General features: G+C 39.8%; 1 protein-coding gene across 1 annotated transcript; it reads right to left on the bottom strand.

Moving 5' to 3' along the window:
• Positions 1-203: 203 nt before the first annotated feature.
• Positions 204-15638, bottom strand: LOC118810031 (fibrillin-1-like). Its single transcript, XM_036573549.1, has 6 exons — positions 15560-15638; positions 14224-14270; positions 12174-14133; positions 4110-4156; positions 1935-4019; positions 204-310 (listed from the first exon to the last, which is right to left on the bottom strand). Exons 1-6 carry the CDS (start codon positions 15562-15564, stop codon positions 204-206), a joined length of 4251 nt encoding a protein of 1416 aa, XP_036429442.1. The 5' UTR covers positions 15565-15638.
• Between the last annotated feature and the right edge of the window lie 983 nt (positions 15639-16621).

Genomic DNA, 16621 nt, shown 5'->3' with positions numbered 1-16621 from the left:
GAACCAGGGGTGTTAATGCAGCTGGCTACAGGATGGCACCCTCCATTGTGAGACTGGCATTCATCAATGTCTATAAGTCATCCAAAATGGGACAGGGTCAGGCAAAAAACCTAAAAGTACTAAAAAGAGAGCACAGGCAAAAGCAAAGTTGCGATAAGAGACTTAAGAATGGAGAAAATGGCTTACCAGAGCAGTTTTTCCCATCACCAGTGAAGCCGCTGAGACAGAAGCACAGGTGACTTCCCGATGGTGTTGACACACTGTGCAAAGTCACTGCACTCATCGCTTCCTGAAGTGCACTCATTCACATCTTAGGAGGGGAGCATCAACAGGAAAAGACAAAGAATATTTAAATTATTTAAATATTTCAATATTTAAATGACTGTATTTAAATTATTATTTTATCATTGTTGACAATCTGAAGGCCCCAGGGAATGAGGCCTTATAACGCTGATACAAAACAAGATTTAAATAATTAGTCAAACTATAGAAATCAAGCAGGATAATTAGAACATCCTAACTAATTTGCATAGTTCAATTGCAGAAATTCAAAATTTTCAATTCAAATCACTGATTTGTGTCAGTACTACACCTTGAAATATTTGTCCGAACATGATGGGTCCTAACTCTTCACATTGGTTTCGTTCGGTGTCTTCCACTTTCAACAGGCTTTACCCAGCATTTCAACCTGCTTGACTTCAGCTATCCTTACTTTATTCTTCCTCCCTACTCTCACCACTTTAAACAGTTTTAAATCTGGCATGCTGAGAAGTGATTCACGTGCTTATATTGTTGACGGAGTTCCATTCGGCCCATGGTTGTGAGAAAATGGATGCACAGGAAATAAACAATGAATCAGTTCAGGAAAGTGCAGTGTAGTGCAGCCAAATGGATGTTTAATTTGTTTGGCCAAAACTTTGCTGTATTTTTTTATGATGTGAGTTCGATACGTTCTATGTAAAGAATGAGAGCTTTAGGATTAAACAGGTGACGGCTACCATTTTGCTATATCTGCATTACACAGCATGAGAATAGCACAGAATGGAAAGTATATCCAGACTAAAAACATTCGGGATATTGTTCCAAAGCATTGCTTGATGAATACATTTGTTAAAGTGGGATTTAAATTTTGCATGGCTGATTGTTGTAGTATAGCATATTATTTTATATTTGTTATATTATTTCATATATCTATAATCTAATGATGGTCATTATTATCACTACATGGTAACAAATACTATCCTACACTGTTAGAAATAAAGGTTCTGTGCAGGTAAAATTTTTATTCATCAAGGTGCAAACAATGCAAATGTACCTTCAAAGCTACAACAGTGGTTTTAGGGTCCAATTGTGTACCTTAAATAAGGTTTTCCAGGTGAAAAGTACACATGTTTTGAAACAGAACAATAAAATAAAAGCCTGGAGACGAGACGGGGTATGTGGAGTCGATTCAAATTAGAAAATATAATTTCAATGGATTATGGTACAATTATGTTCCCTGACTAGAGGTACAGAGATGTACCCTTGAGGGTGCCACCCTAGTGACAAGAGGGGTACTGCCCCAGTGATTTTTTAGTACGTTTTTTTATGAGAGTGTATCATTTCAGTCATTCAGTTTTTGTGTTTGATGATGGGCCAGTTTGGGTCAGTTTTGGACAAAATTTTGTTTTGGATAAAGCTATCAGCATACTTTTCTTCATGATGTGTTAATAATTCAGGATGGTAGATGATTAGCTTTTCAACATAGTTTTGGACTGAAACCTTAATGATGTGGTTCAGGTTGAATTCGGACACATTTCTGTTGAGCTCAAGTTGGGTTTGGGACGTGATGCTGTGCGATAAATTGGGCTTGGATAGATAATTCACAGACTGTATTTGGGTTTAGAACAAAATTTCAGGCCCTGTTAAAGCTCTGTTCAGTATTACATAATTACCTATGCATTCTGTTCCATACTGAGTGTAACCCTTTTTGCAGATGCAGGAGAAGGAGCCTGGGCTGTTCACGCACTCAGTCTCATTCTTGAGACACACTTTGTCACTTAGACACTCATCGATGTCTGAACAAATGCTCCCATCCCCCTCAAAGCCCATGTCACACACACACTGGTATCCCATGGGTGAAGGGTGACAGAGCCCATGTGGATGGCAGGGAGGACTACACCCTTGGCTAGGAGCAGTACAGGTGTTATTGTATGCCACTGTGCCATTCAGGCATGAGCAGACGTATGCTCCAGGAGAGTTAACGCACATTGAGAAGTCAGGGCAGGTAGTGTTCGAGAGCACACATTCATTCAAGTCTGTGCAAGTGAAGCCATCTCCTTCAAAGCCCTTTTGGCACTGGCAGTGGAAGTCGCCAGGGACATTGAAGCACAGGGCACGTGGGTGGCATGCACCGCCTGCCAGGCATTCATTTACGTCTTCACATTTGGTGCCGTTTCCACTAAATCCATGCTTGCAGGTGCACGTGAAAGAGCCCACTGAGTTGAGACAGGTAGCATTGCGGTGGCATGGCTGACCCACTGTACACTCATCAATATCAGTACACTCTGAGCCCAGGGTGGGTCGACTAAATCCAACCTGACAAGGACACTCATAAGAACCTTCTTTGTTGAAGCATTTCTCATTAGTTTTACATGGCTTTTCCAGCACCTTGCATTCATCAATGTCCTGGCAGATTGTGCGGTTGACTAGATTAAACCCAGAGGGGCAGACACAGGAGAAGGATCCCATGCTATTGATACAAGTGGCCTTGACACTACATCCACCATTATTCACAAGACACTCATCTACATCTGAGCATCGAGCCACACCGTCTCCTGTGAAGCCCACCATGCAGCTGCAGTTGTAACTTCCAGGCAAGTTGGTGCAGATGGCATTGGGGTGGCATTTCTGGGATGAAGTACATTCATCTACGTCTGCACAGGATAATCCGTCACCAGCATAACCTGGAAAGCACGCACAGGTGAAGGAGCCAGGGAAGTTTGCACAAGAAGCATGCTGGCTACAACGACCTATAGCGCATTCGTCCAGATCCTGACACTGTGTTTTATTGAATACGTAGCCCTGACCACAATCACAGTAAAATGACCCTGGAGTGTTGACACAGGCAGCACTGGCTGGGCATTTGTTATTTTCTGAGCACTCGTTAACGTCCGTACACTGGCGCCCGTCTCCCACGAAGCCAGAGCGACAAGAGCATTCATAGCTGCCCAGCACATTGATGCACACCGCATTGGGGTCGCAGTCGTTCTTTCCGCTACATTCGTTGATGTCCACACAAGTCAAGCCATTCCCCATAAAGCCATCCTGACAAGTACATCTATACGACCCTGGTGTGTTCACACAGTCAGCAAACATGCTACAAGTATTGCTTGCACATTCATTAATATCCTCGCAGGTTCTCCCATTGCTTTGGTAGCCACTGTTGCAGAGGCAGCGGTAGGTTCCTGGCAGGTTCCTGCAGCCTCTAAAGCCAAATGAGGCAGAGCACACACCTGGAGTTTCTGTACACTCATCAATGTCCAGGCACAGGTAGTTTCCATTGCCCTTATAGCCAGCGTTACACGTGCATACGTATGAGCCAGGGTTGTTGGTGCAGGTTGCATTCCAGTGGCAGATGCCTGGTGTGGTGCATTCGTTATTATCAGTGCACTGAAACCCATTTCCACTGAAGCCAGGCTTGCACTGGCAATCTTGCCCACCCTCTCTGTTGGTGCAAATTGCATCAGAGTGGCAGCCACCATTCCCTGTTTGGCACTCGTTAATGTCCACACACTGGAAGCCATCACCAGAGTAGCCATCCAGGCACACACAGCTGTAGCTGCCTGGAGTATTTTCACAGCGTGCTCTAATGTGACACGTGTGAATACCAGCGCTACACTCGTCAATCTCTATACAATGGATTCCATCTCCACTGTACCCACTAAAGCAAGTGCAGGTGAAGTTGTCGCGCAGTTTGATGCACTCTGCATGCGTATCGCATATCTTCCCTATGTTTTCACAGTCCTTGATGTCCGCACCTGTGAGTAAGAGAATACAGTGCAGATGGTTGAACAGATCAAAGTAGAAAAATATCTTTTAAGTCATGTTTGATTAGGGATGTGACAAACCTGCACTGGTGTAAATGAGCAAAGCACACAGATACAGCAGTGAAGTCCTGCAAGACAGAAGAGACAAAGACAATATGTCATCTTAGCAGCATATGAAACACCAGCGGATTACAACTGATAAACAAAATGTTCAGAATATCTGATACTTCAGCGTCTCACAGTCCGGTTCCTCCTGAGCTAAACATTTACTGTGTTCCCTGATGCAGTTGCTTTAAACCTAAAAAGAGCTTGTTAGTTAGCAGATTAGGGGGGTCGGGTTTTTTAAGAGGAGGTAAAACTCTTCGAAATGTTTTATCTCCTACACTTGCAGTGCACAGGTACATGTTTGTTCATCAAGATACATACAATGTAAATGTACCCCCAATGATACAACAAGGTCCAATTGTGTACCTTAAATAAGTTTTTCCCAGAGAAAAGGAGCATATTTATACCTTTTTCAAAACCTAATGTTTTAAAATAGAAAAATTAAATGAAACAGTGTGGTGAGAATGTGGGGATGGTGCATCAGTGACTAAAAAGGTAAAGACAGTTAAGAGAATATACACTAAAACTAGTATTAAATTAATTCCTACATTATGTTGCTTATATGGAATTTAACTATGAATGTTCCTTCAGCCCGAGTGAGTAAGTAGCTTCATTTCTATAGGCTAAGCTATCAACATGGCCATATTAGCTACAGCTCTTACTCTAGTAACCGTAACCTATTTCCACACAGAACAAAAGCAGAGCAGGTACAGTTACTGTGTCCGATTTCAAATTTCACAAGTCACAAAAAATCTTGGTGTATGAGACATGACCTACAGTACAATATGTGAGAACAGTTGGCATTTACAGTAGCAAAAGGCAACCTATGGGTGTGTAAGCACCTTAAAGAAAGCAGTGTGACTCATCATCCACTTCCTGAAAAACAGTAAATAGGTATTCTACACAAAATCAGTGGAAAAAGTCTTCTTCCTTCCTTCACTCCTGAAAAGGTTTTTTGAATAAAGTATCAAGGTATGATTATTTAACTGCAAATGTATGTGACAGTGAAGAGAGTCCACAGGGCAGGTGTAACTGAAATCAGCACAGAAGGCTTTATGAATAGGAAAGCTGATAACAATAATCCCAGATTTCTGATTCAGTTACATGCTGATTATTGTCCCACCCTGTGGGCCTGAAACAGGCTTTGTCTAGAAGCAGAGTGAGCATCAGCAGAAATCTCCTGTACTCCACAGTCACACTGTGTAAAGACAGCTTGAGTCAATAAACCATTTTGTGCACCTGCTGCTTCTCCATTATGTTCTTCCTGTATCATGAAAATACACCTGTGTCCAACAATTTAAAGTGTAGCTGAGAAATCCAAATTAATTAAAAGCAAATTGTTAATTGGTTTTATAAGAGCATGCATTTTCATCATTTATAAAATAGAGAATTATTCTATTTTGTGGTGTGATTCAGGATGGTTTGAACATCTATCATTATTTATTATCATTAATACATGTGTTGAATTATTATTATTATTATTATTTCAATTTTAGGTTCTATTTTAGCATTTTCACTGTTTTCAGAAATGTATTTTATAACATTACACTATATTTTGCTATTCAACTAAACTATTTAAATAGGAAGAAAATAATCTGCTATGTTATACATAGTATAAAAATGTTTGTTCTGACATTGGGTGAGGCTTCGGGGTTAGGGTCACTCTCTGGTGGGCTAAATCAAACATCCTAACAGGCCAGCTTTGGCCTGTGGCCACACTTTGGGCAGCCCTGGTCTATACAATCTGTATAAGTCAAGTACTATCAAAATACCCAATTACATTTTCGCTTTTTTCTATAGTAATACTGCATAAGTGCATAGTGATGAATATAGATAACAAACGACAGATATTACCTAATAAAAAAGTGTTTTAATTCAAGAAATCTGTACAACTGATCAAATAGATTACAATGTATGCAAAACACTCTAAGGTTAAGCTGACCCTGTCTGATAAATGACACTCTGTATCCCATGGCTAAATAGTTTAAAACAGAGAATTGTGATTCTGTCAACAGGCTAATATATAAACCAGTACTTACTGCATATCTCACAGTTAGATTGAAGACTACCGGACCGGCATTGGGGCGGACAGCGCAGGTCACTTGTCGGCTGCTCTGGATGTCTGTGCTCTTCTCTCAGGTGACTGTGGTCCCCCTGAGCACTCTCTCTCTCTCTCTCTCTCTCTCTCTCTCTCTCTCTCTCTCTTTCTGTCTCCTGAGACTGAACATAATGGGGAGGCCAGCATAAGAAGGAAACACCCATATTTCCTTATGGTCATGTTTTGTCCTCCTTGCAAACCGACTCCCTTTGGCATCTCACTTGTCCTTTCCCACAAAACAGACGTAACAACAATGAAGAGTCATATTTCATTGTTAAGGCATCTTATTGTAGCCCCCCCAGATACAGCTTTACCTGCATTTTAAACATAACTTCAGAAATCACACATCTGCCACCAGATGTTTAACCTGCTAGAGACGTGGCTTAGCTGAGAGTTAAGGCAACTACAATTAAAGCTCATATTCAGCTCAGATATTTTAATATTTGACACTGAGCCCAGTACTTTCCACCACTGCCTTAATTTCCAAGCTAAATGAAGTTTTAACTGATGCAGTTATGCATTCATTTCTACCAGGTAACTTTACAGGTGTGTCAGTTATCCTCGTTAGGCTGGTGTACTTCTGCAGTGAACACAAGCATTTAGTCAAATGGAACAACATCATTGAGTTTTAGAAAAAACACAGTGACATTTTTAAATGGTTGAATAGAAGTTTTAATCTGATATGTTTTAAGAGACATACAAGTACTTACATACATAATGAGTAACAAATAAAAAGAAGAGAAAATTGTACACACAGCTGGGTCCGGTGATGTGCACAGACTTTGGTAAAAGTGAAGGCCTGGCTGTGAGATTTTTAGAGAATATAAAGATAAAGAAAAAAGGAAAAGATAACAAAAAAGTCCCATTGATGTGTTCAAGCTATGTGAGAAAGGCATTGTTATTGATTGTTGAGGAAAACACATAACCCCATTTCCGAACAAGTTGGGATGCTGTGCAAAATGTAAATAAAAACAAAATGCATTGATGTGCAAATCATTTAAACCCTGTATTTAATTGAAAATAGTACAAAGACAACATATTAAATGTTGAAACTGAAAAATATATGCACATTTTGAATTTGATGCCAACAACATGTTCCAAAAAAGTTGGGACGGGGGGCATGTTTACCACTGTGTTTCACCACCTCTTCTTTTAACAACACTCTGCAAGCGTTTGGGAACTGAGGAGACACTGCTGTAGTTTTGAAAGTGAAATGTTTTCCTATTCTTGTTTGATATAGGATTTCAGCTGCTCAACGGTTCGGGGTCTCTTTTGTCGTATTTTTCACTTTATAATGCGCCAAATGTTTTCAGTGGTGACAGGTCTGGACTGCAGGCAGCCTGGTTTTTATACCCAATCATGTTACTGGCCTGTTGTCAATCAACCACCAGGTGTTTTTTAGCATTACACAACTTTACTAGCCTTTTGTTGCCCCCGTCCCAACTTCTTTGGAACATGTTGTTGCCATCAAATTCAAAACGGGCATACATTTTTCAAAAAACAATAAAATTTCTCAGTTTCAAAATTTGATATGTTGTCTTTGTACTATTTTCAATGAAATATAGGGTTTAAATGATTTGCACATTAATGGTGCCAGTTTTGTTTTGATCTAGGGGCACATATGCAAGAACACGCAAACTCCACATAGAAAGAACCCTGGTCACCATGGTGGGAGTCAAACCCAGGTCCTTCTTGCTGTGAGGGGACAGTACTACCTACCATACCACGCCACTGCCCAAATCATGCACTAAAACATTGTATAGTAATTATGTTAACTTACTAATAGTGTCTTTATGTAATTTAAGACAGATGTACCATGTGATACATATGGCAGTATAGACGTCTAACCATTATTAAATAAATAAATTAGATGTTTTACCATTTAAACTCAGGGTAGGTAGCATTCATTGCTGTTTTAACAGAAGTGACTTCCTCTACATGATTGAAATATGATTTTTTATTCAGTATTCAAATATTTGTTCAAGATTATTAAAAATATATTCTTCTTTGCTACAAATGAAAATGTAATCTCTGTTTACAGAAGTGGCATATATAACTTACCTCCATCAGCAGAATGTCTAGTTTTCATATTCTCTGGAAAAATCTGGTAAGCTGATGCAAAGTCAATTCATTCAATACATTTTGAGCTTTGTGCATGAAAAAATATACCTAAAAAAACAGAAGTCGTGAAACTAGACTGTATGACAAAATTTAAGTGGCATGAAAAACATAGTATCTCTTGTTTATTGATGGTTACGCCATGTGACATTTTAAGGCTTTTAAGGTTTTTGAAATATTTTATATATTAAATTATATTAAATAAATATTTACGTTGAATTTTTTTTTGGAACATCTCAACCTCCTTATTTGTTACATACATTTAGGGTGATAGAGTTATTTAAAGTGTTACTGAAGGTGTGGGCACCTCTTCCAACACTGGTCTGTGATGATAACTATAATAATAACTATAACAGACCTATAGTAACTACAGTGAAGTGTAGTATGCTACAGTACTCTAATGTAATATTATAGTGTTTACTATAGGGTCATTAGTGTACTATGGTGTTTACCACAGTAACTACAGTGTTTACTATAGTAAAGTGTAGTACACTGTAGTATATATTCATGTAGTATTCCTAGTGTGTAGTGTAAATGTGCTGTAATGCATACATGTTCCTCCAGAAAAATCCAGCACAGACCAGCATGAATGTTGTTTAAATGCTGCTATGTGGGCAGCACAGTAAAGCAGGTTCCCCTGCTTTGTATGCTGGTTGACCAGCAATGCCTGTGGACCTGTAAGCTCTTGCTGGTAAATCAGTTAGCTATTGCTGGAAAAAAGTGCTTAGAAGCAACTTCCTCACCTGCCATGTCGTATTTTACTGATGTGCAACCACTTCACATATTTGAATCACGTTCATGGCCAGTGATGGAACAGATCAAATATTTGATACTGCTGATACCAAATCCAGTCCATTTCTTATTACATAAAGACTGAATTATTTAGAGCTAAGCTTAAGTGGGAGAAAAAGATTTTACCTTGAACTTTATATATATATATTGTTGCATTTTTTGCTCTCAGAGTTCACATCCAGTATGAAAACTTTAGTTGTGCTGTGTCTCTGGCATTTATCTCTGGAGCCTCTTCATCATGTGGTAAGTGTTTTAATGTCTTAACGGCTTAATGGCTGTAAAATTTTTATTTGTTGAGTTAAAATTCTTTGTCAAGTTTAAAATCCTGTTGCCTGTATAAAGTTCTAAAAGTTATGGCCTTGAATTTGTGAAGGCAGCTTCACTCATGTTGAACTCATTGACATATAAACTTGACCACTAAAGCCTAGTTTTCATTGTAAAATGTTGTATTGCTAATATTAGGCAACGAGAACTTCAGATATGAATGCAAGTAGTTGTGGCTGCACCTGATGTTCTTCCAGTAAAATGGCCATTGGCTGCCATGTCTCTGGCTCTGGCTAACACTTAAATGTTAATGCTACAGGATATAAAACCATGAAGTGGGTGAACTGTGATGGAACTTCATGCACATGTTCTTGTTGGAAATGCAGAGGGGCAGCCAGTCGACTGCATCAAATGTAAATTGGTGGTAAGATATTTGTTGATCAGGCCTAAGAGTTTGTACTGTAGTCCATGTAGGTACTGAATAATAAGCCTTAGTATATAATAAGCCTGGGATTTTAAGTGGTTAAAGCCCCATAGTGAGATGATATGGAAATAAAAGATAACTCACTGGAAGTCAGTACTCACTGAATTCAGTAAAATAACCACAACTAAGAAAGACGTGGTTATCTAGCCAGACTTGGCGTCATACCTTTGAACAGATTTTACATGTACTGTGTGATGTGTAATTGGTCCTCCACACTGTTTAGTGCAGATTCTCCAACTCTCCACTTGGGTCTCTGGTTTAGGAAATGTGTAAAAATTCCCTCCTTCATTCTAAACTCTTAGTTATGAAGTATCTGACTTAGCAGAAGCAATCTTAACATTGCAGCATACTGTAAAAATATGAAAGAACGTCAGAGGTTACAACTGGACAATCAGTAGTGTTTAGGGGAGTTTGTCCATGATCATTTTTACAACACTTTATTATTAAGGCTTTGTTTTCAGTTCATCAGCTAACACGACAAAGAGGGTAACCTTTTACATAGCTGTTCAAATTTGGGTTTCAGTCTTAATTTATAACTTTCCTTTCACACATTTTACATGCAATGATAGCAACAACCAGAAGCTCAGTTCCAAAAAAAATCAAACTTAAATTAGTTGACTTCACTAACAAAAAAAAACAAAAAAAAACATTAAAAATTAAGTGGAGTTACTTAACAGGTTCAAGCCTCAATAGATTCATGTATGAGTTATAGTTGCCTTCTAATTTATTAGTGATCCACACTTCTACAGCAAGTAAGGAAACTCAGAAAGTACAGTAATTATAAATGGTGTCTGTTAAGGTGACAGTACTCTTTCTATCTCCTTGCTCTTGAACTAGTTAGGTTAACTTAAATTACATATTCTTCCTTGTCTAATGTACTGACATCAAGTAAAACTACTCCATTATAGTAAAAGGGGCTGTTTCATACAGTAATGAATAAATGGTTTAGATGAGAATAAAATCAGCCATTTCTGAGGACTCTAATAGCTGCATGCATGTTTTCCATTCTGTTAGCGTTCATGGCTCCAGGCTGAATACAAAACACCTTCATGGTGCGAACAAAAAACTCGTAAAATGCATCTAAACTTCACATTTAATATGAGAGGAATGCTATGACAGAAAATAACATTAGAAAAATAACCGTAAATTAACACAAACCAACAAATCCGCTATGAATGGACCTCTTTCACCAATATTCCTAAGTTACTTCTTAAATGTGTTCTTAAGAAAGGTCCTAAGAAAAGGTCCACGTCAGATTCATGATGTGTTCTCAAACTGCAGAACTGTTCACACCTTTGTGCTCTTGAGTGTGTGTAGATTCTGTTCTTACCTAAGAACAAATCCCAGATAAGAAAACACTGATGAATGTCAGAATCTTTGTGAAAACTGCATAAGTGGGTTTTAAGAAAAAATTTCTTCTTAAGAACGATTGGTGAATGAGGCCCAATGCTGGGAAGTTTGTGGCCACAAGATTCTTCAGTCTGTAGGACTTAACCAAACTAACTGCTCTTAACTAGATTTATCTAAGAGTACGTGTTACTAAATCTGTATTAATAATTCTAACAAATTAGTAATAAAAAAAAATGTTGAAAATGGTACAAAACCACAATATTTGATGTTTTACCTTATGAACTTCATTATTTCTGTAAATATATGCTCATTCTAAATATGATGCCTGCAACCAATGTGTGAAATAGGGAGTCTTGTGGGGTCTGGGATGCCATAATTAAGCTTTTGGACCCCCTGAAAGTCTCAAAATCAAAATTCTGAGAGGTCCCTGAAAATAAACCTATTATGATGTTATGCTTTCTTGGAGAAAAATAGACATTCTGATACAAATTCAGCGAAGGTCATTTTTTCAGTCTGCTTCATCCATAATCGGCAAACTTTTATCTTTGGCATTTTGAACTATCTAGTGAAGCAGCACTGGTCTGCCTCAGGGTGGCGCTGTAGCAAACTGGTTCACCCATTTGGTCTTACATAGCCTAGCAACTGTGACTATGCTTGGGATACCTCTGAAAAACTTAACAATATGCCACAGCATATTTGTAAATCTGAAAACTTGCTCAACTTCCCAACAGACTGGAGGAAAAAGTGAATTGTTACTCGTTTCTCAAACTGAAGACCAAAGGAGATCTCAGTTAATGTGCCTGCATGAACAAACCAGACAACAGCATTTCCAAAAAGAATTGTAAAGCCAAACATTTGGTGTCATTAAAGCTAACATCAGCATCGCTATGGCAAGTGAGTTAGCAGCCAGTAAATGCTGGAGTAGACAGCCAACATGGGGACCCCAGAAAATGAGGCAGAGCATAAACCTGGAGTTTCTGTACACTCATCAATGCCCAGGCACAGGTAGTTTCCATTGCCCTTATAGCCAGTGTTACACGTGCATACGTATGAGCCAGGGTTGTTGGTGCAGGTTGCATTCCAGTGGCAGATGCCTGGTCTGGTGCATTCGTTATCATCAGTGCACTGAAACCCATTTCCACTGAAGCCAGGCTTGCACTGGCAATCTTGCCCACCCTCTCTGTTGGTGCAAATTGCATCAGCATGGCAGCCACCATTCCCTGTTTGGCACTCGTTAATGTCCACACACTGGAAGCCATCACCAGAGTAACCTATAGCGCATTCGTCCAGATCCTGACACTGTGTTTTATTGAATACGTAGCCCTGACCACAGTCACAGTAAAACGACCCTGGAGTGTTGACACAGGCAGCACTGGCTGGGCATTTGTTATTTTCTGAGCACTCGTTAATGTCCGTACACTGGCGCCCGTCTCCCACGAAGCCAGAGTGACAAGAGCATTCATAGCTGCCCAGCACATTGATGCACACCGCATTGGGGTCGCAGTCGTTCTTTCCGCTACATTCGCTGATGTCCACACAAGTCAAGCCATTCCCCACAAAGCCATCCTGACAAGTACATCTATACGACCCTGGTGTGTTCACACAGTCAGCAAACATGCTACAAGTATTGCTTGCACATTCATTAATATCCTCGCAGGTTCTCCCATTGCTTTGGTAGCCACTGTTGCAGAGGCAGCGGTAGGTTCCTGGCAGGTTCCTGCAGCCTCTAAAGCCAAATGAGGCAGAGCACACACCTGGAGTTTCAATACACTCATCAATGTCCAGGCACAGGTAGTTTCCATTGCCCTTATAGCCAGCGTTACACGTGCAGGTGAAGGAGCCAGGGTTGTTGGTGCAGGTTGCATTCCAGTGGCAGATGCCTGGTGTGGTGCATTCGTTAGTATCAGTGCACTGAAACCCATTTCCTCTGTAGCCAGGCTTGCATTGGCAATCTTGCCCACCCTCTCTGTTGGTGCAAATTGCATCAGCGTGGCAGCCACCATTCCCTGTTTGGCACTCGTTAATGTCCGTACACTGGTGCCCATCTCCCACAAAGCCAGAGCGACAAGAGCATTCATAGCTGCCCAGCACATTGATGCACACCGCGTTGGGGGCGCAGTCGTTCTTTCCGCTACATTCGTTGATGTCCACACAAGTCAAGCCATTCCCCATAAAGCCATCCTGACAAGTACATCTATACGACCCTGGTGTGTTCACACAATCAGCAAACATGCTACAAGTATTGCTTGCACATTCATTAATATCCTCGCAGGTTCTCCCATTGCTTTGGTAGCCACTGTTGCAGAGGCAGCGGTAGGTTCCTGGCAGGTTCCTGCAGCCTCTAAAGCCAAATGAGGCAGAGCACACACCTGGAGTTTCAATACACTCATCAATGTCCAGGCACAGGTAGTTTCCATTGCCCTTATAGCCAGCGTTACACGTGCAGGTGAAGGAGCCAGGGTTGTTGGTGCAGGTTGCATTCCAGTGGCAGATGCCTGGTGTGGTGCATTCGTTATTATCAGTGCACTGAAACCCATTTCCACTGAAGCCAGGCTTGCACTGGCAATCTCGCCCACCCTCTCTGTTGGTGCAAATTGCATCAACGTGGCAGCCACCATTCCCTGTTTGGCACTCGTTAATGTCCACACACTGGAAGCCATCACCAGAGTAGCCACCCAGGCACACACAGCTGTAGCTGCCTGGAGTATTTTCACAGTGTGCTCTAATGTGACACGTGTGAATACCAGCGCTACACTCATCAATGTCTTTACAATGGATTCCATCTCCACTGTACCCACTAAGGCAAATGCAGGTGAAGTTGTTGCGCACTTTGATGCACTCTGCATGCGTATCGCATATCTTCCCTATGTTTTTACAGTCCTTGATGTCCGCACCTGTGAGTAAGAGAATACAGTGCAGATGCTTGAAAAGATGAAAGTAGAAAAATATCTTCTAAGTAATGTTTGATTAGGGATGTGACAAACCTGCACTGGTGTAAATGAGCAAAGCACACAGATACAGCAGTGAAGTCCTGCAAGACAGAAGAGACAAAGACAGTATGTCATCTTGTCAGCATATGAAACACCAGCGAGTTATAGCTTACGCGAAAGGTTCCGAATATCCGATACTACAGGGTCCTGTTCCTCCTGAGCTACACATTTACTGTGTTCCTTGATGTTCTAAACCTATAAAGTGCTTGTTAGTTAGCAGATTAGGGGGCTCGGGTGTTTTAAGAGGAGGAAAAAACACTAGTACTGTAGTTTTCGAATTAAATATCCAGATACAATTCTTTTACTGCACATGTATGTGACAGTGAAGAGAGTCCACAAGGCAGGTGTAACTGAAGTCAGCACAGATATGAATAGGAAAACTGATAACAATAATCTGAGATTTCTGTTTCAGTTACATGCTGAATATTGTCCCACCCTGTGGGCCTGAAACAGGCTTTGTCTAGCAGTAGATTGAGAAGAAGATAGAAATCTGCTCTCTTGTACTCCAGAGTCACACTGTGTAAAGACAGTTTAAGTCAATTAGCCATTTTGTGCAACTGCTGCTTATTTATTACGTTCATTCTGTATCATGATAAATACACCTGTGTCCAACAATTTAAAGTATAGTTGAGAATTCCTTATAATTAATTAATTTAAAAAAACAAATGGAGAATTATTCTATTTTGTGGTGTATTTTAGAATCTATTATTATTATTATCATTATTATCATTATTATTATTATTATTATTATCATTATTATTGTTGTTGTTGTTTCAATTTTAGGTTATATCTTAGCATATTTTAGCAGAAATGTATTTTATAACATTATATTACATTTTGCTATTCAACTATACTACTTAATCTACTATGTTATACATAGCATAATAATGTTTGTTCTGACATTTGGTGAGGCTTTGGGGTTAGGGTCACTCTCTGGTTGGCCAAATCAAACGTCCTAATGGGCCAACTTTGGGCAGCCTTGGTCTATACAATCTGTATACAAGTCAGAGGTCAAGTACCAGTAAAACACGCAATTACAGATTTGATTTTACGCAGTAATGCTGCGTAAGTGCCTAGTAATGAATATAGATAACAATAGATAATAGATATTACATAACAAAAAGTGTTTTAATTCAAGAAATCCATACAACTGATAGACTGATAATTTAACTGAATTAATATTTAGATTAATGATCAAATAAATATAATGTATGCAAAAACACTCTAAAGTTAGGCTCACCCTGTCTGATAAATCACACTCTGTATCCCAAATCTAAGTAGTTTAAAACAAAGATTCTATCAACAGGCTAATATATAAATCAGTACTTACTGCATATCTCACAGTTAGATTGAAGACTACCGGACCGGCATTGAGGAGGGCAGCACTCGTCGGCTGCTCCGGATGTCTGTGCTCTTCTCTCATTCTTTTTCTTTCTCTCTCTCTCTCTCTCGCTCTCTCGCTCTCTCGCTCTCTCTCTTTCTGTCTCTTTCTGTCTCCTGAGACTGAACATAATGGCCAGGCCAGTACAAGAAGGAAACACCCATATTTCCTTATGGTATGGCTTATTGCAAACCAACTTCCTTTGGCATCTCACTTGTCCTTTCCCACAAAACGTAACAACAATGAAGAGTCATATTTCATTGTTAAGGCATCTTATTGAAGCTTATTGAAGTACCCACAGACACACTCTTACTTGCATTTTAAACATAACTTCAGAAATCACACATCTGCCACCAGATGTTTAACCTGCTAGAGACGTGGCTTAGCTGAGAGTTAAGGCAACTACAATTAAAGCTCATATTCAGCTCAGATATTTTAATATTTGACACTGAGCCCAGTACTTTCCACCACTGCCTTAATTTCCAAGCTAAATGAAGTTTTAACTGATGCAGTTATGCATTCATTTCTACCAGGTAACTTTTCATTTGATGTTTTAAGAGACATACAAGTACTTACATATATATATATATATATATATATATATATATATATACACACACATATATGTACATGGACAAAAGTATTGGGACACACCTCTTAATCAGTGAATTCAGGTGTTTCATTCAGTCCCATTGCCACAGGTGTATAAAATCAAGTACCTAGCCATGCAGTCTGCCTTTACTAACATTAGTGAAAGAATTGGTGGTTCTAAAGAGCTCACTGAGTTCGAGTGTGGTACTGTAACAGGATATCACCAGTGCAACAAGTCAGTTTGTGAGATTTCTTCTTTCCTAGATATTCCACAATCAACTGTAAATGGTATTACTGGAAAGTGGAAGTGTTTAGGAAGCACAGCAACTCAGCCACGAAGTGTCAGACCACGTAAAGTCACAGAGCAGGTCACCGAGTGCTGAGGTGCATAGTGTGTAAAAGTCACCAACGCTCTGCTGA

This window comes from Colossoma macropomum, unplaced genomic scaffold, assembly GCF_904425465.1.
Source record: "Colossoma macropomum unplaced genomic scaffold, Colossoma_macropomum, whole genome shotgun sequence".
In the NCBI taxonomy this organism is placed as follows: Eukaryota; Metazoa; Chordata; class Actinopteri; order Characiformes; family Serrasalmidae; genus Colossoma; species Colossoma macropomum.
The sequence above is the reverse complement of the archived record's forward strand: the minus strand, read 5'-3'. Positions and strand labels throughout refer to the sequence as shown.